The sequence below is a fragment of the Liolophura sinensis genome, chromosome 10, assembly GCF_032854445.1.
Source record: "Liolophura sinensis isolate JHLJ2023 chromosome 10, CUHK_Ljap_v2, whole genome shotgun sequence".
NCBI lineage: Eukaryota > Metazoa > Mollusca > Polyplacophora > Chitonida > Chitonidae > Liolophura > Liolophura sinensis.
Genome location: NC_088304.1, coordinates 14971519 through 14996574, shown reverse-complemented (window position 1 = coordinate 14996574; position 25056 = coordinate 14971519). Strand labels below are relative to the sequence as shown.

General features: G+C 39.5%; 1 protein-coding gene across 3 annotated transcripts in view; it reads left to right on the top strand.

Annotated features, from left to right (window-relative positions):
- The window catches only part of LOC135476263 (autism susceptibility gene 2 protein homolog), a 181887-nt gene that overhangs the window by 141119 nt on the left and 15712 nt on the right, over positions 1 to 25056 (top strand). For all 3 annotated transcript variants that reach the window (XM_064756237.1, XM_064756236.1, XM_064756238.1), the window contains one exon: positions 22075 to 22120. In XM_064756237.1, coding sequence (XP_064612307.1) covers positions 22075 to 22120 — 46 coding nt within the window. The remainder of the gene's footprint in view (positions 1 to 22074; positions 22121 to 25056) is intronic.

The following is a 25056-nucleotide window of genomic DNA, read 5'->3' as shown; positions in this document are numbered from 1 at the left end:
ACAGCTTGAGCCTGCTGCATAGATTCACTGATAATAATGTAATGAAGCCTGAGTTATTGTTATTAGTCTATTTTACAGTACAGATTTAGCAGGGAGATATTACAGGTACTCCAACCATTCCATTAACCAACGTTGTTGGGAAATATCTATATAACTCGTGTATTATATGTTTGTATCACCCCATAACTTTGTATTAGAAGTTATTAAAAATGGTAAATTCATGGCCCTGCTTATCTCATTTCTAAGAATTTCCTTGATACAACTTGAGCAGATTATTTTAATCTTCGATCTGAATTGTTAGCCACATAAAATAGCATGTTGCCATACTCAAAAATAGCATGTTGCCATACTCAAAAATAGCATGTTGCCATACTCAAGCTTGTGTAAAGGTGATGTTTTACTACATGCATGTAGTACAAGCTGAAGTATACATACATACCTACGTGTATTGCTGAATCAGTAGTTTTATTTTGTAAGTACACATGCGTTTATGTTTAGGAATATATAATTTTCGTTTTGTGTTTTAAGTACACATGCGTTTATGTTTAGGAATATGTAATTTTTGTTTTGTGTTTTTAAATACACATGTGTTTATGTTTAGGAATATATAATTTTCGTTTTGTTTTTTTAAATACACATGCGTTTATGTTTAGGAATATATGATTTTTAAAAAAATTTTATGTAAATAAGAGAACCAGTTGGCTACATATAAAATATGTCACATTGTTGATTGTGGCAAACAATATTGTTCAGACTGAAAACTACAGGTATAATGTGCCATATGCATCAGTCATATTATTCACATGCATGTGATGGCTACATATACACACGTATGCATATGCTTAGTGCTGTGGTTCACAGATTGTTTTTCAGTTGATAAGCACATGTGTATATATATATATATATATATCTGTTGGGCTAAGTTGGCCAGGGGACCCAACATTCAGAAGCCCTATTCTCCGAGAATTCGGAGAAAAAAAACAGAAACCAAGGCTCTGAGCAGCCAAATCTGTGTATGCCTGACACACTTTTATATTCCATTGCATTAGGCCCCTTTAAGAGATTTATCCCAGCTCTTCCCACCCAGCAGAATGAAGCCTGGTCTGATCAAAGGCAGACTGCCCCTGATAGGAGGGTGAGAGTGCAATTCCCAAGGGCAAGCTCTGCTCCAGTTCACATATATTGCCCATAGAACCCTAGTGTTACACTCCACAGCCATGCCAAGCTTGGCTTGGGTGGAGGCAAACACCTCCTATAACAGCCCTGATGAGGCTGGAGGCCATAACCAAAGCACCCATGATTACCTCCCTTTTATCTTGCATGCAGCACTGAATAATTTCCTGTGGAAAAAAAGCAAGGTTGTCATTTATAGAAGATTATGCAATTAAATGGACTCTGCCAGAGCAATTGTCATACATGTAGCTCAGTAAATACAATTATTTCATTTTCTGATAACAGCTTTTTTTGTGTGTGTCTGTGCACGTGTTCTGTGCTAAGAACCAGTAAATGTGTATGATACAGATAAACATCTGCAGCACAGGAATGCATTACGAGGACCTGAGTTGTGAGTTAACCATAAAAAAACAAATGTTGATAGTCTGGTCTGGATGAATGTGTGTTAAGAAGTGAATCTTTAGCAAGGAGTAAATAGCAACAGACATAGGTCAGCTGTCAAGCTGTTTGTTTGACATCCTGTGTGGTATATTTTTTTGTCTTGGGTTTTTTTTTTTGTGGCAGATCTGTGAGATGAAGTGTTTTATCCTATGACCCTAAACTAAGAAGTCACAAGGTTCCTAATGAAAACATTAATTACTCATTGTTCAGGCAGAGCTTTTGTGGAATCCTGACCTTTGTTCTTTAACCTGAGGCTCGTTCATCCTTGTGCAGACAGCTAGAAATGCATCTGCCAAAAAAATGCCTCATTTCATGAGACACATGAAAGAGAAACAAAGATACAATATAAATCTATGTCACATGTTATTCTTCTTGTACGTGGCTGCTTTACAAGACTTCTGCGCCTGTTTTTCTGATGTACTTGGTGTCAACGTAGCCGCAAACAACAACAACAAAGGTTTTACCAGCTGGGCAATCAACAGTAGTCTTATTGTAAATGCAAATCATCTGTAGGTTGACAGACATCTACAACCTTCTGAAGTTAAATATTTTTTTGAAGCATTATAGAATTTAAAGCATATAAACTGCACTTTTTCATTGTTTTGGGGAACTGTCAAATAGGAATTCAAAATGCCCTGCAGTGATTGGTCGTGAGTTTCCAGTCTCAGACAACTCCAAATTCTTCACTAAACTTTGTTTGCCCATAATATTATCAAGGTGGGCATATTATGGGAGTTGTGCTATAAACCTGCTATCAGTGTTTATTAGGAATCTGTCAAGGCCTGATCAGGACGGCTCTATCCTGCTAATGGATCCCTGTTGGGGCCATCTAAATCTCCACTGAGTGCTCATCAGACAGCCTGTATGGGAACCCTAATGTGAGAGCCTGAAAGCCTCAAGCAGTCCAAAGTCAATATTTATCGTTTGCTTTTCCATTGTTTGACACTGCTGCTGCTCATCAGTTTTATGAAAGTAGAAAATATTTGCCCCCGGTCCTGGAATGAAATTTCGTTGTTTTTTTTTTTTTGTCTGGTTTGAGGGTTTTTCGTGTTCTGGTTGTGTACTAGTTAGCGTACAAGAAGTCTGTGTTGTTTTATGTCAGCATGGTATCAGGTAGCCTCTTGACTGTGATGGTCTATACAAGGATGGTAGTTGGGGTAAAGCAGAGACCGTGGTATGAGAGGTTCCATTCCGAGAATCCTGTTTTATTATATAACAAATGCAGCGTACCATAATTCTTCAACCACCACTGCCACCAATACTTTTAAACATTCTCCGAGAACTTCAGGGTGTGGAGAAATAGCTTGCATAGGTTAATGGAGCTTGCATCTTTAAGCACCCAAAGAAATCATGTTGGAGTCATTTTTATAATAATTGTATGCATAAATTCCACTGAAAAAAAATGCTTTAGAGGTCGAAGAAGGTTGAAGATTTTGTATCGCTGTATATGCACTATGTGGTAACAGCTTTTTTTTTTTTTTTGCTACGAAGTAAAATGGAAATATCTGTGAAACAAAGATGCTTGATAACAGCTTTCTGTTCTGGGATTCCATTTTTATGGCACAACACATGTAACTTGTTCGGTTCAATTCAATCCCTGGGTGCCCCTCCCCCCTCCCTGTTTCACATCAGGAATGCCACACACACATAAGCCAGGAATTTTGACCATCTCTTAACTCCCACATGGTGTGTCACCGTCATTGCCATCCATGACCCTCACAAACTTGATCCATAACCATAATGCTTTCTCCATAAACCAATGTAGCAGGAAGAAGGAAAAAAGGCATAGAAGGAGTTATGCTGGAATGTTTCAGCATGGCCTCTCTCAGCTATGGTGACAGACATGTGTGTGAAGAATGAGAAAAATGCTGGTGAAACACAATTCAGGTTTTGTCTTTTCAGGGTATGTATACTGTCGTGTTGAGGAACTAGTGATCTAAACATTGCTCTGAAGGAGTGCAAATTGTGATAGTTCTGAACTTCTTGTCTTTGGTATTCATTTGTTAAACACATTCCTTTTTGTGGCGGGGGTGGGGGTTGGGGTACTAGATGTTTCAGGACTATTTTTCTGATGGTTTAGCAGAGATTGTGCTTGAATTACAGCATCATTCTGAGGAGTACTGCCAGTGTTCAGAATGGCCACCACAGGATCACTGTTAATGTCCCTTCTTCACGTAACATCATTAGAACACTGTCGACCATTCAGTTCTCTCACCTAGTATGTATCACAAAAAAAAAAAAAATTCTACTTTCTTGGCTACCATACTTGTAATTTAAAAACTATTGTTTAATCTGTTAAGTGGGAATGGCGATTATTTTGTATACGTTTTTTTTTTTTTTTTTTTTGATTGGTGTTTTACGCTGGGTGGAAACCCGGGGGAAACCCACGACCATCCGCAGGTTGCTGGCAGACCTTCTCACGTACGGCCGCCAGCATGAGCTGGACTTGAACTCACAGCGACCACATTTTGTATACGTTTCTTGACAACAAGTTGTTGTGTGGAGAATTTGTCCTCTACAGATGAAGATGTGATTCAGAAGATCAATCACATTGCATTTTGATAGCTAAAAGTCACGATTTGTGCTTACAGCATACTTGTGCATTTTAACATTATTCACACAGACAGAAAAAATCTGGACACCACGTTATGGACAACTTTATGTTTTCGGCATGCGTAAGCAATCGACAATGTGGCAACTGTTAGGGGTAGGAAGAGATTGTTTTTCCCCAAGAATTCTACCATTCTTACCGCATATCTATTTCTCTGCATGTGATAATTCTTATGTGGATATTTGTGGGGATTATGACCAGAAGTGTTACTCTTAACACCCCAGGGGAAAGCCCTCTGGGTGGGGGGGTTGACATAGTGCAGAATGAAGTAATGGTTTACCGCATTGTCTTGTGACCTTACATTGTGAGAGTTGTACAGTGTATGTGTCTGGTGATCGTTACAGTGCGCTGATATTTGCCATAAGCCACCTTATCACTGCCACAGTTTGGTGCCTTGATTCACCAAAGTCTTGCAGAATAAAATTAATATGCTCGAGAATTATTTAAGCTGTGTGAATGTGGTTAAGGAATGGTGTGCTCAAATGTTTAGTTTCTCCAGAATCATTTCTAAGCGACAAAGGCTTAAATTTTAAAATTTTGCTACGCAAACTCCATTCAAGTTTTGAGCTTATGACAAATACCAAAAATTTATATATATTTGATTTTGCCAGTAAACTGTGTGTAACTAGTCATATATTTGTCTTAAAAGTTTGGTTTTAAGGTCACATTTTTGTCACTATAGTGTGAACTAATGAGGTTAAGTGAGTCAGTGTTGCTATGAAAGAAGTTATGAAATGCCTGATATTTATTGATTGGCATTGCTGGTACAAACTGCCAAGGGTTACTTTGGGTTTTCTTGCTATGACCTTGATTTTGAGCTGATTGCTGTCCCATGTGAGCTCCCATTACTTCAATGTTTTTTGGGGTGGGGGCAAAGGGTCATGATAAAGTATAGGGTCATTGAGCTGTTGTATATGCTAGCTGAAGGCCTTGTCATTACAAGGTCATCAGAACTAATTAGAGCTGTGCAATTTGCCCCAGGGGTTTGTTTGGGCATATGGTGGGTGCCAGGAGGGAGTGAGCTCCAGTGATAAACAGTGGGAAATTCACACTGATGGGGGGAAGCAGATAAATGGCTGATTAGGGGGAGAAGGGATGTAGGGGGCTGGGGTCAGATGATATGCCAGATGGGTAAACCCAGGGTGAAGCAACAAACACACTGGAGACCTGAACTGCTATCAGTATAGGGAGATGTGTGGAGTCTACAGTGACAGGACAAATTATTTGGTGTAGACAGGAGGAGGTTTGGTGATGTTTTATCTAAACTGTCACTATAATTTTCAAGTGTTAACAATTATTGTCTTAGACATATCTGTTTAGCTGGATAGCTGATTATCATGATATCTCACAGAAGGAATTTAGTAATCTTTGCTGATGGCTTAAATTTTCTTTCATTTAAACAACTGAGGCAGATTTATGGTCATAGATTTTAAGTGTTTATTTCAGAGAGATCAAGATGTGAATAATAATGTGTTATTGCTATATATACCCTAATTCCTCAACTTTTGAGGAAGTGAAAGCAACTTTCAGTGCAGTTTGTTCACATTTTTAATTTGATGTAGGAGACAAAACTACATTGGGTGGATTGGCCAATCCCAGGGCTTCACAGGAAGTATTATTTTATGAGCCCACACAGAATAATGCCCCTTGAATAATAAACGTCTTAAAAACGCATGAAAATGTGAAGAGTTACAGTACCATGCACATGATTTGTATGTAAGTGAAAAAAATTTTACGACGAAGAAACAGTGTGTGCAAATGATTCCAGTATAGTTGTAGATTAATCCCATCGCAAGAAACATGCAAATCCTTTCTTCACTGGTTACAAGAATGGACTAGATTGTAAAGTGTGTTTGCCGCAAGGTGATAATACGGTCAAGGCATTATCACCTTTTGGAACGCTCAACTGCTTGGTGCGAGTCCTAACGAAAAAAAAACATAGATTCCACCAACACAAAAAAAAAATCACAGGCACAAGAAAAACACTTTGTACTTGTGTGTAAGCAATGCCACACTGAGCATTTATGTTTTCAGAAACTAATTACATATGGCTGCCATTGCCTGGCTCACTTCACGGCATGCTTGTGAGACATGAGCAACAATTGGCAAGCCCAAGTCTCTGACTGACTCCATATACCCTGCCAATGGCCTAGCCTCATTTGTTTTACCACACAGATTGATAGGGGGTTGTGTTTAGAGAAATAACACAGCCCAGGAGAGTGTTGTCAGCTGCCATTCTATGGTTGTGCTTGCTGATCTCCTGGCAATGGGGTCAGCCCTAACCGCCTCCACCAATTATCTGTCCAGGCATGTAGCTGATGTGTTTTTCATTCTCCTCTACATTCTGCCCCTCTCAGGTTGGGGATGAGTTTCCAGTTGGAAATAGTCTAATAGGTTTCACATGGGCTGGCATTATCAGAAGCATGTGTTCGACTCCCTTCTACCAGATGTCAGGAGAGCTTTTGATGTCTCTGACTTCACACTAATTGTTACAAGCAGTTTGCCACTAACAGGAGTATATAGCTCTCCTTAAAGGCTTGGAGGGCTCTGAGAGAACAAGCGACCCTGTAACACGGCTGGGAGCTCAACAGTCAAGCACTCTACCAAGAAGGGAGGTGGATGAGAAGAGGAGGGAAAAAAACACACCCTGCTGTTGAAGAAAAAACAACATTGTGGATAATGTACATGTGGTTGGTACGATTCATACCCGATGTGAAGTAGGGGATTGGAATTATAAGGGAGCAAGACCCACCGAGCTGAGAAGTTAGATTGAGTGATTCAGAGGTAGGTAGCTAGCACATGGCAGGCCTCAGACAGAAGTGCTGCAGCTAGCTACAGAGCCGCCAGCTCCACTAGGCCTTGTCAGCCTGTCAGCAACTTAAGATAGCAGGGCCTGTTGAATCTCAGACGAGATTTGCCGATAGTGAAGGAGATTAACCGCAGTGTATTGCAGCCCCGAGCAGATACATTGGGCCCAATCCTCTTGATGTAGCAGGACATGACAGATATAAGCTCATGAAGGTCAAAGGCTTGGGCCAGACTTGCAAATCAGCAGAATGAGGTCTCCTCGTTGGGAATGGTTGTAGGAGCCTTAGGCTGGAGCTAGGCCAGCCTGTAGATGGCTCGCCTGTGATACCAGTGATCGGGCAGCAGATCTGGCAAAAACCCGCCAGAGTCGTTGTTGGAAAGGTACCAATTACTTGCTGACAATGAGCCCCCCAGAGTGGGTTTCTCTCGCCTGAGTGGGGCTTTGTCCTTATTTGTTGGCAGTCAGAAACCCTGTATTCAATGACATTTGAGGCAACCTCCATTCTAGCGGCGTCTAGTCTTTACAGCCCAACACCACTTTCTATGGATTCTTGACTCCAGTGTCCTGGCTTGTTGAGAGGCAAGACTCTAATTGACCCCGACAGGAAATTGAGACGCTGGAAACATTTACAAGAGCTTTGTTAGGTGCCAGCCGGCTTCCAGGGAAAGTAAACTTTTCACTGCAATAAGTAAAGCCCTGTTGGGCAAAGGAATCCATGGTAATGATAGCGCTGGATGTTGGAAGTGCCTGAAAGACCCTTTTACGTGCAGCCCTTGGCACTTGTTGCAGCTGGTTTAATTATGGCCCAACTTGGGTTTGATGTTTGTGATGTACTGTAATCTGCCTGGTAAGTGTTCATTATTCTTTACAGGACGCCCACTGTGCTTGTGCTGTTCCTGCTCAACACAGCATCCATGGCAATCATGTTATTCTGTTTGACCTTCATCTCTACCAGATACCTTTAAGTGCCCTTTTGCTGGATTCAAGCTGGCATGGACACCTCCAGCTGCGAAGCGCATATTGACTTTAAATCCATGTTTTTCTTCAGAGCAGATTGTCTGTGAGGAATAATCATAGTTACATCTGTTTCTATTAATAGCTATGTGCAATATACGTTAGTTATGTAAGTGGGTCATGGACGAGTGATCACAATATGCTTGTCATCCAATCTAGTACGCTCACTAGCCCTTGGTTCACTCCTGTTTTTGTACATATCTTCCAGAGTACATGGATTCCCCTAGATTCCCCTTACCCGCATTAGTCTCAAGCCCTTGGTGGCAAAAGTTAGCTAATGGCACTCATAGGGCCAATGGAGTGATCTAGGTCTTCCGTGGCTCAGTTGGTTAGCGCGCTAGCACAGTGAAATGACCCAGGAGTCTCTCACCAATGCGGCTGCAGTGAGTTCAAGTCCAGCTCATGTTGGCTTCCTTCCCAGCAGTAAGTGGGAAGGTCTCTCAGCAACCTGCGGATGGTTGTGGGTTTTCCCTAGACTCTGCCCGGTTTCTTCCCAAGTTAATGCTGGCCGCCGTCATATAAGTGAAATACTCTTGAGTACATCGTAAAACACCAATCATATAAATGAATAAATAATTGAGTGATCTTAGATGTTGTTTGTTGACGACTCAGCCAATTTAACAAACAATGTGTTTGTGGAAAATTTCTTCGGTGAAGGCCAGTGGTTAACTGGAAACTAAGGGTTGTTCAGTCCATAAAACTAACTGCCTTTGTGTAAGTCGTGAAATTCTTGAATACTAGGGCCAGGCTGCTCAAAACTGGTTTAAGACCAGATTTCGTTGAAAAGCCATATCTTCAATTTGACACTTAGCCACCCAATAAATTGTGTACCAATATATTACATATGAACTATATATCTGATGTTGTTGGACTTTGAAGAACTGCATTGGTGGCTGAGTTTAGCGAAAATTTTCAATGTAAAACATGACATAATACAAGTATTAGTGGATGCACTTTCGAACAACTGGGCCCAGTGAAATAAATAAATATATCAGCACTGCAGGTGTAGGCATAGTATTGATATTTAAACAAATGGACAGGTAACTGTAGCAGTAACTTACTCGTTCCTGATTCTTATGCGCACGTGTAGTACACGTGCCTAAGAGTACATGCTCTCCATCAATTTAGAGGAAATTTTTTTAGAGCTTGCAAGTTAAGGAAACCAGTTTTTGTAGTTTCTTGTATTTTTTGGAGTTCCGAGTGTAATGTATTGTAGGTTCTTGGAAGTATGAGCCAACTATGAACATGTGCTTTGAAAAAGAAACAAAAAAAAAAACAAAACAAAAAACACAGAACAGAAAATGTCATGTGTATGAGCGTGTAAATAGGTTTTGGTAGGAAATAAATGTCACAGTATAAAGCACAGGAAACTTGGAATTAAGCTTTCCTGTGATATATGTTTTTTGCACGGTTGAATAAATCATGCGAACAAGTGTCATAAATTCATGTCAAATGCACTGAGAAGTTACAGCTTCCGCTGGTGAAGGATTGCTGAAAGCTTTAAGTGCTTATAACATGTGGTACTATAAATGGAGCAACAGAAAGGGTTCATTAATGTCGTAATGTGATTAAGATTACAAGCTACATGTCGGCAGACTTTGAACTTTTCTCAGGGCCAAAGTGTTCTATTTTCCCTGCAAAGATCAAGGGAAAAACCTTTTCTGTTTTCCTCCTGCAAGATCAAGGGGAAAAACCTTTTCCTATGAGTTCAGCGGGTTAATTTTGTTGGATCAACATCCTGGCTAATAAACAGATGTGGTGGTGAGTTTTTTTGTCATAGCAGTGTGTACTCAAACATGAAATAAGTGGGATTATATTAGGGGTTAAAGCAGTTCAGTTAAATGGTTTTGTGGCCTGCAGGCAGCAAGTGAGTGAAGTGTTTTACTGTGCATTAAGCTCTCATTCACACTACTTATGTTTATGAAGTCAACTCAAGTGCCTGCTAGATTGCCTGTCAAGTGGCCTCTTCCAACTTTACCCCAGTACTATTGGCAATTCTGTGGGGCTGGAGTGGTTTTTACCCCTCTCTAAACTTTAGGAACTTTGCAGGGTGTTGGCTTAGGGCCAGATTTGAGTGTATGGACAGTAGGTTTGACAGCCCATCTGTATACTGACTCTGGGTCCAGTCACTTCCACTTGAGTCCATAAAGTGGTAGGAAGTAGATGCCCAGTGATGGGACACAAGTTTTGTTGGTATTGTCTGCATGCCCAGCCCAGCTAAACGAAAATGTGACACACCTATCACTGAAGAGGTATTGTTGTAGGAAATGGTGAGAGGGAGGGAGGGTACTTCTGGTGCAATGTGTATATCTTATGGATTGCTCCCAGTCCCCATTTCCCCCCCTCACAACCCTACCTCCCAGCTCAAGTGGTAACACACTGGGTCTGGGAGGAGCATAAGATCCGCTCTTGAAAGCTTCCAAAGATCTGTCTTAATTGGATCTAGTATGGCCTGGTGCTAAGTAGTATTTGGACCCTCAATCTCTTCAGTCTTTTCTTCTGGTATATACACCCCCTTGGCCAAAATGTGCTCTCACCCAAGTCAAGGAGTCTACTTGGAGCCTGTGAATAGACAAAAGACCTCCTGAGATTACACATTGCAGAGACCACTTAAGTCAAGAATTACCTGGAGAAATTGAGGAGTTTGGAGGTGCACTTAACCTTGAAGACCTGTACTTACTTGTGGCAATGATTGGTGAATTAGAGGATTACCTGTGGCAACTGTTGACATTGCCTCTCGTTCGATCAGGTGCAGCTGATAAAAGCGTCGACCTGCCTCTGCCAGAAACATAGAGAACATGTGTCTAACACATGCGTGTGTGATTGGATGTGTTTCCAAGCATTTTTCATTTATTTGTGCTGCGTGGGAAGGTCTGTCAGCAGCCAGCGGATGGTCGTGGGTTGCGGCATAAAACACCAAGTGAATAAATAAATAAATATATCTGAATTGAAAATGGCATCTGGTGTATGTGTGCTGATAAATTTTACTTTGAGATGATATCTGTTGATTAATCTTGAATATAACTTAATATGTGACGGTAAAAAGAAGTGAAGAATCATCTAATTTTATGATTACCAGTTTTAGATGTCTTGATTTGGCACCAGCAATTAGTGTGATATTCATTGGCTAAATTAGACAAGTACAAAGAAAACTTGTGTGATTGGTGAGCTCAACAAGTAAGCTCAACCAGTGTAACTGGTCAGATCTGATGAGTAGCATAGTCTGGTTTGGGTCAGATTTGAAAGTTAAACCAGTGTTCTTAAATCTAACCAGTCAAAGAGTCTTAAATCTTACCAGTCAACCAGTTTTAAGTGTTTAGAGCAGTCCAACAATTTTATTGCTCGCATCAATGAAGATGTGACCTTGACCTGTGGCAGTGAACCTCATTTCTAATAACATTCCTGCTCTGTGTCAAGCTTGTGTTCTCTCTGTCTTGCTGATCTGTGTGAACACCCCCCCCCCCAGAAAAAAAACCCCTGGCTTCCTACAACAATGTATTATTGTGGAACGAAGACATTTTCATGACATTTTCTTCAGATTTGTTCCAGCAAAGAAACCCCTCAAAATTCCCTCGCCAACAAACAAACAGGGGGACGATTACATCTTTGACATTAGCTCAGCACAAACCCAACACTGTGAAATTTAATGTGGTTCTGCCCGAGCTTGTTTGCCTGTTTATTTTCCTGTGGAGCTGAGGGCTTTTCCTGCTGTAATGTTTGACATGTGCTACAGCTTGACTTGCTGCTGAGCCTCAATAGTTTTCCTTAGCCTCTGAACACTTTCGATACTTGCATGCCATGTTCCATCCAGATGGTTTCCATTAGCAACATGACTGGAATCCTTCTTAAATTTTTTGCCCCCCTTTTTTTGTTCTTTTTGCTTCATTTTTTTTTTCTTTTTGGATTTCTTCATCTCCTGCTTTTTTTCTCTCTTTCATTCCTTCGAACATGATACTAAATTAATTTATTTCTTACCATTTCTGAAAAAAAACCCACTCGTGAAGGCTTTTTGAACGTACCTTTTTATGGCTGATTACGTCTTTAGCAAATTAGATTTATGTGCCTGCTTAAATGATTTTGCTGATCTTTATGAGCTGATTTTTTGCGGAGGCCATATTCAACAGTTTACCATGAATAGCTTAGGTTGATTTGGTTTGGTTTATTAGATGTATCCGTGTGATCATAGAAAAATTATATACATACATTGAGTGGTTTGTATTCTGTCATGTTAGACACCATACAGAAGCCTGCCTGTTATATTTATGTCAAAGACATTATTCTTCTTCAATCTCTTCTGTGTCTTTTAAAATGAGGGGAAAAAATGCCAACAAAACAAGGTAAAATTCATGTTGCAAATAAGATGCTTAAGTACTGCTAGGATATTTAGTATGCAGAGAATGCTGGCTTCAGTGGTCTTCTCAACCGTCATAAATATTTATGTGGAAACCAGTGGTAGATGCTAAGACATGCAGAAACTGTAAACCTGGTGTGTTAGTCTTTTTCACTCAGGGCTGGATATTGTTAGCTCATTTGTCATTAATACATAAAGAATTCGCTTCTTGAAAGGCAGCACGGCGTTGTAAAGCTCATATCACAAAGTATTCGTATGGCGTCTTAATTTAATTGGTTGCAAAAAATGTTCCAGAAATTGACACTTTTGCAGCCATTAGCTTGAAAGAGCTAAAGGATGCCTACATTTGAAAAATGTAATGAAATAATGTGGATTGTTGTCAGTTTTGAGCTGAAATAATGTGGATTGTTGTCAGTTTTGAGCTGAAATAATGTGGATTGTTGTCAGTTTTGAGCTGAAAGTTTAGACTTTTTCCTTGAATTTGTCGATTTACTCCAGTTCTCATTGTTCTTCAAACGTTTTTTTTTGTTCCTCACAGCACAATTTTCAAACGTAAGCTTGAAAGGCTTTGCCTGTAAGTTTGTCTATGTACATTTATTATTGTTACGCAGATCTTAAGACAATACTCTCTGGTGGTGATGATGCCAGCTAGGGGGCTTTCCTGTCTTCTCAACCTTGTATCATCCTGTTTGTTGTGCAGTCCGGTAGCATTTCTCTTTTCCTCAAGCTGTTTCACCCAACGATTCCCCCAGGGCAAATTTTAGGGCAATATGGGGTCTTGTTGGAGAGATACGATATTGTCATTGTTGATTCAACATAATCGGGGCTGGCAAGACAAAGGGAGGGAAGAAATCTGATGCATCCTTTGATCCGCAATGCTTCCGAGACGCCTCCAGTTTGGCTCAGGCCTCTTTGTGGGTCTGGTTTGCCCAAGCATCAGACCTCTCTCGCATTCATTCCTGCTTTTTCTCCAAACACTTGGCTTTTTTTTTTGCGGAGATCAGAAATGCTACAGGTCAGAAGTAAATCTCATCCTGAAGATAGGGAGTAACACAATCAGCAAGGGGAGAGGTCTTGGACCATGAGGGATCCCACAGCAGGAACTCTTGCTGCTGCTGAGCCAGAAAGGAAGCCGCTATTTTCACACACTGCAGGCCATTGGCGTCGCGCTAACATGTGTAGTCTCCATTTACAAAACCACATGGGTTAGCAAAACAAGGAATGGAGGCAAGGTTAGGAGGGAGGCAAACTGACAGGTACTTGATATCGGGCTAATTATGGCCCCAAGCTCATGGGATAACAAGCCTATTACAGCTTGGCAGGGATTTGTATTGTCTTACCCTTTTAAACACCACCATAAGATACCTGCTGCTGCAAGCTCAGCTGCAGACAAAATTACGTCTTGGGTTTTTAACCAAGACTGCTTGTTCTTGTTTTTACCATTTCCAACAAAGAGGATAATAGTATTGCCAGAATTTCCATGAAACTTGAAGCTTCCTGAACAGTTTGTGCTTTGTTCTTACAGCATTACGACAGTATTATCCTGAAGGAGTGCCGCGGCAATGTTTCGAGTGCCAGTGAAATTTTCTTTAAGCGAAAAGCTTTCTGTGAAATTGTGCCAAGAGGATTCGCTTGTTGGAACACACTTTCTAGTCTGCATGTTCATGTGTAAGGACAGTTTATAACAGACCTGTGGATTATTCCAGTGTTTTCTGGGATTTTCTTACTGCTTTTCAAGACTTTAACCTGGATTTTATAGCCCTCCTGTCTGCAGTATTCACGAACATGTCTTCCTCTGTGCCAAGACACGTATACTTTAGAAATTGAAAACAGATTATCACGTCTGACAGTAAATTTGCGAAGTGGATGAGATGAAAGTCCCCTGCTTAGCCAGATGGTCACAGTTAGTGAAAATTGGCATTATTGGATTATTATCACATCAAAACATTAGATGATCATTATTAATTATGAAGATTATTGTTGTTCATAAGTTTATGAAGGTTTACTACAACCTGGTATTAACTTTCTAATGGTTTCCTGTAATTCTTTCAACTTTTCGCATGTTTGCAAGGTGTTTATTCAAGCATATTCTGAAGGCATTCTTCTGTGTAGATTGATAGAATTCAGGGTGTTCAAAAAGGGCAAGTAGCAGGCTGCAGACAGCTGTCTACTGCCATCTCTGCAGCTGCCTACTTTGAATATTATTACTATTTAAATCAGTAGTAATTGTGGCATAATTACTTTCAATTCAGCCGCCTGCTTCTGAACTCTGACTTCCTTCTCTAGTTCTAAATGAAAAGCCTGGAATTATAACTTCTTGTGAAATCCTGAAATTGACTGATCCAGCCAATGTAGTTTTGTCTTCAAAATCATCATAAAAATGTGCATAAATTGCACTGAAAGTTGCTCTTTCATTTGAAATTTAAAAAAGTCTGACTTCATTATTGAACAGCGAACCTCTGACTGAAGAATGTGTTATCTTGGTGCTACATGAAGAATAGACTAGCTAAATGTATTAAAGAATATTCAGCTTTAACTATGACACCAAATGAAGTTCATAGTGAGTATCTAGTCTTATAGAAGATACAGTATGTTCAGCATTTGCATTTTAGTTCAGCATGGGAAGCTAAGCTAACCTTAGCTTAAAAAGTGAATGTCATCTGTGTACACCTCATTATCATTTCATCCTCCAGGTTCGCTGGTATATTCATAAGTCTGATGTGCACATTCTTATTCGCACAGCTTTACACCAGGTATGCTGGTATGTTCATAAGCCTGATGTGTACATTTTTATTTGCAAAGCTGTTCATCAGGTACGCTGGTATCGTCATAAGCCTGATGTGTACAGCTGTACTCCAGGTATGCTGGTATGTTCATAAGCTTGATGTGTACATTTTTATTCACACAGCTTTACACCAGGTATGCTGGTATGTTCATAAGCCTGATGTGTACATTTTTATTTGCAAAGCTGTTCATCAGGTACGCTGGTATCTTCATAAGCCTGGTGTGTACAGCTGTACTCCAGGTATGCTGGTATGTTCATAAGCTTGATGTGTACATTTTTATTCACACAGCTTTACACCAGGTATGCTGGTATGTTCATAAGCCTGATGTGTACATTTTTATTTGCAAAGCTGTTCATCAGGTACGCTGGTATCGTCATAAGCCTGATGTGTACAGCTGTACTCCAGGTATGCTGGTATGTTCATAAGCTTGATGTGTACATTTTTATTCACACAGCTTTACACCAGGTATGCTGGTATGTTCATAAGCCTGATGTGTACATTTTTATTTGCAAAGCTGTTCATCAGGTACGCTGGTATCGTCATAAGCCTGATGTGTACAGCTGTACTCCAGGTATGCTGGTATGTTCATAAGCTTGATGTGTACATTTTTATTCACACAGCTTTACACCAGGTATGCTGGTGTGTTCATAAGCCTGATGTGTACATTTTTATTTGCAAAGCTGTTCATCAGGTACGCTGGTATCGTCATAAGCCTGATGTGTACAGCTGTACTCCAGGTATGCTGGTATGTTCATAAGCTTGATGTGTACATTTTTATTCACACAGCTTTACACCAGGTATGCTGGTATGTTCATAAGCCTGATGTGTACATTTTTATTTGCAAAGCTGTTCATCAGGTACGCTGGTATCGTCATAAGCCTGATGTGTACAGCTGTACTCCAGGTATGCTGGTATGTTCATAAGCTTGATGTGTACATTTTTATTCACACAGCTTTACACCAGGTATGCTGGTATGTTCATAAGCCTGATGTGTACATTTTTATTCACACAGCTTTACACCAGGTATGCTGGTATGTTCATAAGCCTGATGTGTACATTTTTATTCACACAGCTTTACACCAGGTATGCTGGTATGTTCATAAGCCTGATGTGTACATTTTTATTTGCAAAGCTGTTCATCAGGTACGCTGGTATCGTCATAAGCCTGATGTGTACAGCTGTACTCCAGGTATGCTGGTATGTTCATAAGCCTGATGTGTACATTTTTATTTGCACAGCTGTACACCATGTACGTTGGTATCTTCATAAACCTGATGTGTACATTTTAATTCGCTCAGCTGTACACCAGGTATGCTGGTATGTTCATAAGCCTGATGTGTACATTTTTATTTGCAAAGCTGTTCATCAGGTACGCTGGTATCGTCATAAGTCTGATGTGTACATTTTTTTTCTTCCAGCTGTACACCAGGTACGCTGGTATGTTCGTAACCCTGATGTGTACATTTTTATTTGCAAAGCTGTTCATCAGGTACGCTGGTATCTTCATAAGCCTGGTGTGTACATTTTTATTCACACAGCTTTACACCAGGTATGCTGGTATGTTCGTAATCCTGATGTGTACATTTTTATTTGCAAAGCTGTTCATCAGGTACGCTGGTATCTTCATAAGCCTGATGTGTACATTTTTATTCACACAGCTTTACACCAGGTATGCTGGTTTGTTCATAAGCCTGATGTGTACATTTTTATTTGCACAGCTGTACACCATGTACGTTGGTATCTTCATAAACCTGATGTGTACATTTTAATTCGCTCAGCTGTACACCAGGTATGCTGGTATCTTCATAAGCCTGATGTGTACATTTTTATTCACACAGCTGTACACCATGTACGTTGGTATCTTCATAAACCTGATGTGTACATTTTAATTCGCTCAGCTGTACACCAGGTATGCTGGTATGTTCATAAGCCTGATGTGTACATTTTTATTTGCACAGCTGTACACATGATTTATGAGCATTCATGCATTACAGTATTACATGTACTTTTGCGTCGTTTTTTTTCGCTTCAGTGATTTAATAGCTGCTCAAATATGTCGGGATAATGGACTCTGTGCTAGAGAGTTAATCCTAAATTTAGCAGCAAAGTCACTGTGGTTGAGCCAATTTGTTTATATCAGCATTGTGTAATAGTTAAGATTGTCACGATTTTCTTGATGGGAAAGGAGATATTGGGGTAATTGTGTGTACAGTCTCGCTCTTCAACTATGACTGCGTACGACCGTTAACATATTCACGTAGGATTCAGGAGTGATGTTGTGCTTTTTTAATGCACCATGACATTAGATACTGTAATTTTTCAACCTTTTCGCATGTTTGTAAGGTGTTTATTCAAGCATTTTCTGAATGCATTATTCTGTGTTGACAGATAAAATTATACTTTTTTGTGACGCCCTGAAATCGGCCAATCCATCCAGTTTGGTTTTATCTCCAAGATTAGAGCAAAATGTGCACAAATTGCACTGGAAGATGCTCTTTGCAGAATTGGAGTAGTGAGTAAAGTATACAGTAGCCTTTTCTACTTCTAGATCTGTTCTATGGACAGATGTATCAAAGCTTAGAACTAAATTGTGCAGTTCATATAGAGAGGTTTACAATAATGAAACCATGGTGAAAAAAAAACAAAACAAAAAAACCCCCTACACTGTAAGCTTTTATTATAGAAATTAAAGTTTGAATCATTGCATGTCAAGGATGTATAGCTCATGCATGTAGATTGACATGAAGGAACCCTGCCTCAGTTTGATCCCACCATCTGTGTTCATTAGCCTGTGAGGCTAATTTGTAACGAGGATATGTAATAGCGTGTTGCATTACACCTCTGGGAACAAGCCTGACCTTCTTTGCCAGAGGTTATCTCCAGGATCAGGGTTAAGGGTGTTATCAGGTCATCAACGGGATACCCTTACAGACTGAATGATTACATCTTAACGCATGGATAAGCAAGGCCCTGTTGCCAGCCTGGCAGGGTTGAGGTCAGATTTGAGTTGTCACAGGATGAGGTCTCTCAAATGCAGTAATAGACTCCATGCAACAATGCCACCAGCGATATATATATGTGTATATATATGTTACGATAAGAAACTAAAGGAAAAAAAAAAACAGCAAGCACTAACATTATATAGACAATTGACCCAATCAATTTACCTTTTTTTTGCGCATTTTATTAGGCACGCATGTGTAAGCTTTTTATTCATGCTTGTTAAATTAGATAGAAACACAGACCGCTTGTTCGCCCTTTTTTGTTTTTTGTTCTGTAGGTTTATTCTAATCCCTTAACGTGCCACACACCTTGACATTTTTTTTTTTACTGCGCTCACTCGGATATTTATGAGGAATAATTTGTGCTAAACTGGTTTCAACTCTAGACTGACAGGTGTACGATAGGTAATCAGTAACAAGTCAGATGTTCTTATAAGTCTTGTTACCAAGGCGCTGGAGCAGTGAATAATTCACCTTTTTGCAGGTGACATCAGACGATAATGTCTTGCCTTCAACTTGCTTCACGATCGGTACTTAACCTTCCACAACTGTACTTCAGATTTTTTTCCCACGTTGCACAGATCGGTATCAAACGGCCTTTTTTTTTTTCATCTGTCGCTAGCATTGTTATGCAATGGCTGCCATTCCACTGTGTGGCTGCTGTTCAGTGATTGGCTAGATGCTCCTAAGTCAAAATGATGGAATAGAGAGTAGAAGCAGAGCGTGACTATTCATAACTGTTATGCAGGCCCCCGAAGAACTGAAGCTGTGTCAGATACACAGGTGTGTACTAAGCGTGGATTAGCAGATGTGACAAGGTAGCTGCTGAGTTGGTAGTCCAGGTCCAAATGTCTGGTGTACACAGCTATTCCCTGCCACCTGTCTGGGACACTCCACAGACAACCACATTCAGTTTTGCTGAGCTTTTGCGCCGGATGGTAAGATGTTCAGAAAACTGTTATACGTATGTCCGGTTTTATATCATCATGATACAGTTTTAATACCAGTGATAGGTTGGTTGTGGTATAACTGTGTAGCTCCATGGCTCAGAGGCTTGGGTACAAGTACAGGGATGCGTGGTTTGATGTCGTTTTAGGATGGAATTTGAATGCTGCTGGAATTGGTTGTGGTAGTACTGCACAGCTGAGTGGCTGAGCCTTATATATATATATGCATGTCAAGTTTTCTACTATTATGGTGGATGCTGAATGGTGTAACTTGGTGTGTAGCTCTGTATCACTTCATGGTTTGTAGCTCTGTATCACTTCATGGTTATTTGATTTGTCTTAGCTCTGTGCCGCTCCATGGTTATTTGGTTTGTCATAGCTCTGTTTTACTCCATGGTTATTTGGTTTGTCATAGCTCTGTACCGCTCCATGGTTAATTGTTTTGGGATAGCTCTGTATCACTCCATGGTTATTTGGTTTATGATAGCTCTGTTTCACTCCTTGGTTATTTGGTTTGTGATAGCTCTGTACTGCTCCATGGTTGCTTGGTTTGTGATAGCTCTGTTTCACTCCTTGGTTATTTGGTTTGTGATAGCTCTGTTTCACTCCTTGGTTATTTGGTTTGTGATAGCTCTGTACTGCTCCATGGTTATTTGGTTTGTGATAGCTCTGTATCACTCCATGGTTGAGACTTTTATACATGTATATGTATGTACTTTGTCTTTAGTACTTGTTGATGGAGAGATATACGTCTGTCATAAACCTGTGTAACAGCGCAGCATGTGTTTCACTCTAAATAATACACTGTGTGTTCTATACCTGTAGTTACTGTAACACACATCTAGGTCAAGCAGTAAAATGCGATTGCATATGTATGTGTCGTGCCCATGCAGGACGTTAGCGCAGCTGCTTTGTTATGTGCAGCAGACTTGAAAGCCTTACCATGTTGTTGTATGACAGGGCTTTTTGTAAGACAAGGAAAACATATAGCCTATTTCACAGCCTGTGTAATAACACAGAATGTATCAACAGACTTGTTTATTTATGCATCCTTGTACATATACATATACAAACGTTTGATTATTCATAAGCTGTGGCTCTTGTGTTTTGTTAAAAAACACCCTGGCTGTATGTGCTAGTGAAGCCCTTTTTTATGCTGGTGTTTACAGTATGACTTGCATACTTCCTTGCTGTTGTATCTACTTGGTCACAGGCAGGAAATAACAATTCCAGTGTGTCAGTTGAATTAGCAGTGCACTGTGGAGTAGAACCAGGCTGTGGAGCAGAAAGTTCTGATTTAGTTTGTATTGGAAGACTTTATATATGGGTGATTCTACCCCCCCGTGTCACCATGATCTCGCAGCATCCATGGAAATGCGAACTAACTACGTCTCATGATCAGTAAGGAATACATGTACGTGCACGTTGTTGTGAAAAAGTCATTGGGCGTAGACTTCTGAAGCTCTGAGGTTAAAGACTCAATGGAGTCGTTCAGCGCATGTTTCTCAGAATTGATGGCAATGGAGATCATCTTTATGAAGATAAAAGATTGCAGCAAGGAGAGTAAACCCAGAGCAGTGACTACAGTGTGGTACACTTGCTAAGGTAACCAGTGAAGACTGACCCTCTCGGTAATTTCCCCAAAATAGGGTTTTATTCTAACAGTTCCCAACAGTTAAGGGTTTAAATGGTAGCAATTTGTAAGATGTGTAGACGAATCGTTGAAATTCTGTGTTCATGTACCACTCTACATGTACGTGGAGATCAAGTTGCTGTCAAAAAGAAACAAACTACCTGTGTTTTACCCCCTGGGGTGAAATATAATTCTTGGGTATGCTGTAGCCTTGATAAAATGAGTCACATGTATATTTACGTGAGTACAGTTGCGTCAGTTTTCATGCAATCATGTAGGTTATTGGGATAATTCTGCTCCCTATTCGAAAGTCTCTTATCCTACTTCTAGCCAGGGCTGTTCCAAAATGAGCAGGGTTATTTTGTTGTATTTTCCCAACATTAAGCAGAATAATTTTGGGGTATGGCTTTTAGTTCATCTTAAGCCAGGTGTACATGGAGTAAAATTTTAAACGGCTTCATATGTGTTGATATGTCAAGTTTAGCTGTCATAAACTTTCAAGTCCAGCTCATGTTGGCTTCCTCTCTGGCTATACAAGGAGAGGTCTGACAGCATCCTGCGGATGATTGTGGGTTTCCCACATGCTCTGCTTGGTTTCCCCCCACCATAATGCTGGTCACCGTCATATAAGTGAAATATTCTTGAGTACGGCATGAAATATCAATCGAATTAAATAAATGAATTATAAATAAACTGCATGTAAAACAAATGTACATGGGTGGTATGTGGACGTTCATACAGATGATAATTTATGAACTGTGTTAGCTCTGTTTGATATGCTCTTACATGTACTTGCTTTACAACTGGCAAAATTTTATGGGTAAATTAAAGGATATTTTATGTGCTGTGTGTATATAGCATACATGTGTTTTTGTCTTTTCATAGATTATTTCGCATTATGTGTTTTTTAAATACACTAATTAACTCGTCAGCTGGCACTGGAAACATTGATGGCCTTAGTATTGATGTGACTATCAAAGAGGCTGGTTTTAACAAGGATCTGTTAAATACTTCAACCCCACATTTATTTTGGTACTTTTTTTCCTTCTTTAAATGTTCTCTTTCTTCTTTAAATGTTTTTTTTTTTTGAAAATTCAGTATTCAATTTCTAAGGGACAGTTTTTCTGCTTCAATTTTTGCTCTGGTCACAGAAATCATTATGACTGTATAGCTGGTTATAAATGGTAATAAGTTCTTTCGCTGACAACCTTTGCTGTGATACACCTTCCATCCCTAGCATTGCCTTCCTTTATTTTGCACCAGGTTTTTTTTTCTGTTGTTTAAATGCTTGTGTTCTTTGTTCACAGGCCTCTGATGCTGGATCGGAACTGTTCAGTCTTGTGAGTCACACAAGTGAGTACAGCTGCTACCGTTTATGCTTTGAAAACAGGATTTTTTTTTTCTACGTGTTTTATCGTATTTATCTAACTATACTACTACAGCTTCCTTTATTATTATTGCATAATATGACCAAGAATATCAGCAGTTCTGTGACATTTACAAGTAGCCACGTACATTTTAGACACGAAGCCTGTGAATTTTACATACTGTGAAATTCAAACCGTAGGATACAGAGTACGGACTTGAAGCAGACGACATGTAGTTGATCCGAGAGAATGCATATTTAAATGCATGTTCTGAAAAATGACAAATATGACATCTTCTAAGACTGAAATTTTAACGGCCCAATGCAAAAGTGTACGTAAATAGTTATTTAGACAAAAGTACACTAAACCACACTATAAATTATTCTGAATAGTAAATTCATATAGATGTCAAGTACATGTACCAGATTGTAGATGCTGGTATTTAGAATGGTGCTCAGTAATATATTCTCAATTCATTCCTCACAAAAAAAAACATCTAAATTAGTAAGTAACATATTTTGTATAAAAATTATTTTCCAATATTTTCATTTATCTCGATAAAAGTTTTTCAGTACACTTATTCATTAATGTATTGAATTCAGATGAAAAAAAGCAGTTTCAGGAACAGTTATCCCACATCATTTAAATACCGTTAAATTGTGTTGCCTTTAATGTACCAGGGTAACAGGTGTAAAGATCTTGGTATCAGATAAACTCTCCAGACACTCAATCAAAAGAATTGTCTGGGTATATATATATTTTTTTTTTCAATTGAGAAGGTTGTCAGTCTGTGTGATGATTGTTCATAGATGTATACACATGGTTTTAACGTTATTGGGCTTCCTGAAAAGCAAGACAATCCAGCGAGGTTTCTCCAATGTGTTCTGAAATTCATGTTAACCTTTAATTCCTCACCCTTTGTCCTGAAAAGGAGCAACTTTGGGTGAAGTTAACAGTTCATTCTAATTGACTCTGTGATGTAAAATCATTAGTTAGACTACATGTCAACAATTCTGGAAATTAGGCGAACAATCTGTTTTACAACACTCCTATAACTGTGGGTCACTTTTTGCCAAGGTGTGCATATACCTCCACAATCTGAAGTAAACATCTGATGTTGATGATGTTTTGGAAGTAATTAATAGTGACATTATTTTAAAGTTAGAATATTTAATGAGGCGTTAGCTGGTATTTACAATCTACATGTAAAATTGCCCATTCTCCTCTAAAAATTGTGGAATAAAAGAAACATGATTAATTTTTTTGCATGTAATCTAGTTTCACATAGGCCCAGGGGGCTGCCGTGGTTCAGTTGGTTAGCACGCTAGCGGAGCATAATGACCCAGGATTCTCTCACCAATGCGGTCGCTGTGAGTTCAAGGCCTGCTCATACTGGCTTCCTATCCGGCCGTACGTGGGAAGGTTTTCAGCAACCTGCGGATGGTCGTGGGTTTCCCCCGGGCTTTGCCCGGTTTCCACCCACCATAATGCTGGCCGCCGTCGTATAAGCTAAATATTCTTCAGTACGATGTAAAACACCAATCAGATAAATAAATAAATAAAATAAAATAGGCCTCATTGTAAGGTAATAGGATTTATTACTGTCCTTTTTCACCCAGTTAATTGTACTCATTAGATAGGTGTGACGTATTTGCGAGACTGACAAATTATGATAATCTATTCTTGATGACAACGAGTGCTTATTAGCGATGTGAGATAATAAGAGCTTACACATGTTGTCAATTAACATGGATAATTTGACATGATGTACTGGTGGCGTTATCTTGTGCACTAGTTGTGTAAATTATACAAGTATGTTGTTGAAATTGTGTATGAAGACATGTTTCTATTACATTGTAGCAGTTATTTGAATCGTTGAGAAGTGTAATTCTGTACATATGTTCATATTAATCTCATGAATAACAGTTAAGGGACTGACTACACCTAAATCCTCACTCAAGAACTCAGGACAGCCAGTGATGGGTGTTCCAAGTAACACTTGTGGGCGTAGTTTGTAATGATATCATTATTTTGATTGTGCAACGTGTTGACAAAGCAGAAGGAATTACAGTGAGACTTGCACAAGTAGCATAGTTAATGGGTCATGTGGATAAGTTATTGTCGCAATGATCTCAGTGTGGTTGAGGGGTAAATACCACTGCTGTTCTGCAGATAAAAAAAAGTATGTTGACAGGCAGCCTGGCTATTTCTGGCGTGATATTCAAGTGCCAAGAAATGTTCACAACCCATTGAGATCTGTTTGAGATTTGTTCATAAAAATCCAGTGTCATTCTTTCATGGTTTGAAATCCAGGAAAAAATATGTCAATTCAGTTTTGATTGCCACGAGAAGTAAAGACATTTTTTTAGCAAAAGGCTGAGAGAAAGAAATGTAGCTGCAGACAGTTAGATTATTATCAAGAATTTTGACGATCCATTCTATAAATATCTGAGTGTCTTTTTGAACGTGTTGCACCTAACAATTTACTCCAGTTTTTTCGTGGGTCGGGCATTTCGTGAGTTTTATCCGTGTTAACATATGCCAAGGTTACATACCTGCCTTTTTTCTGCCCTTCTCCAAAGCGAACAATCAAAAGACTGACATTCCCGAAGCTTTAAGCGGTACAGGATGTCAATTTTCTAAATGCATGCAAACAGCGAATTCTGCTTGAAATAACGAGAGCGATTGTTTTGGGCTGTTGAAGAAGTTTCGTCTCTTGTCTCAGTGTGTTATCTCGCTCTTACAGGAAGGGTGTGTTTTATGGCCATCTTGAGAAAAAAGTCAGTAGAGGTTAAGAGCTATGAGGACTTAGAACAGATCTTTTGTTCTCCTATTATTGAAAGTGCAATCCGTTTAATATCTATTTGCTAATACAGTAAGTCTGTACAGCTTTTCACATTTTTCTAGTAATGTATCCAGCAA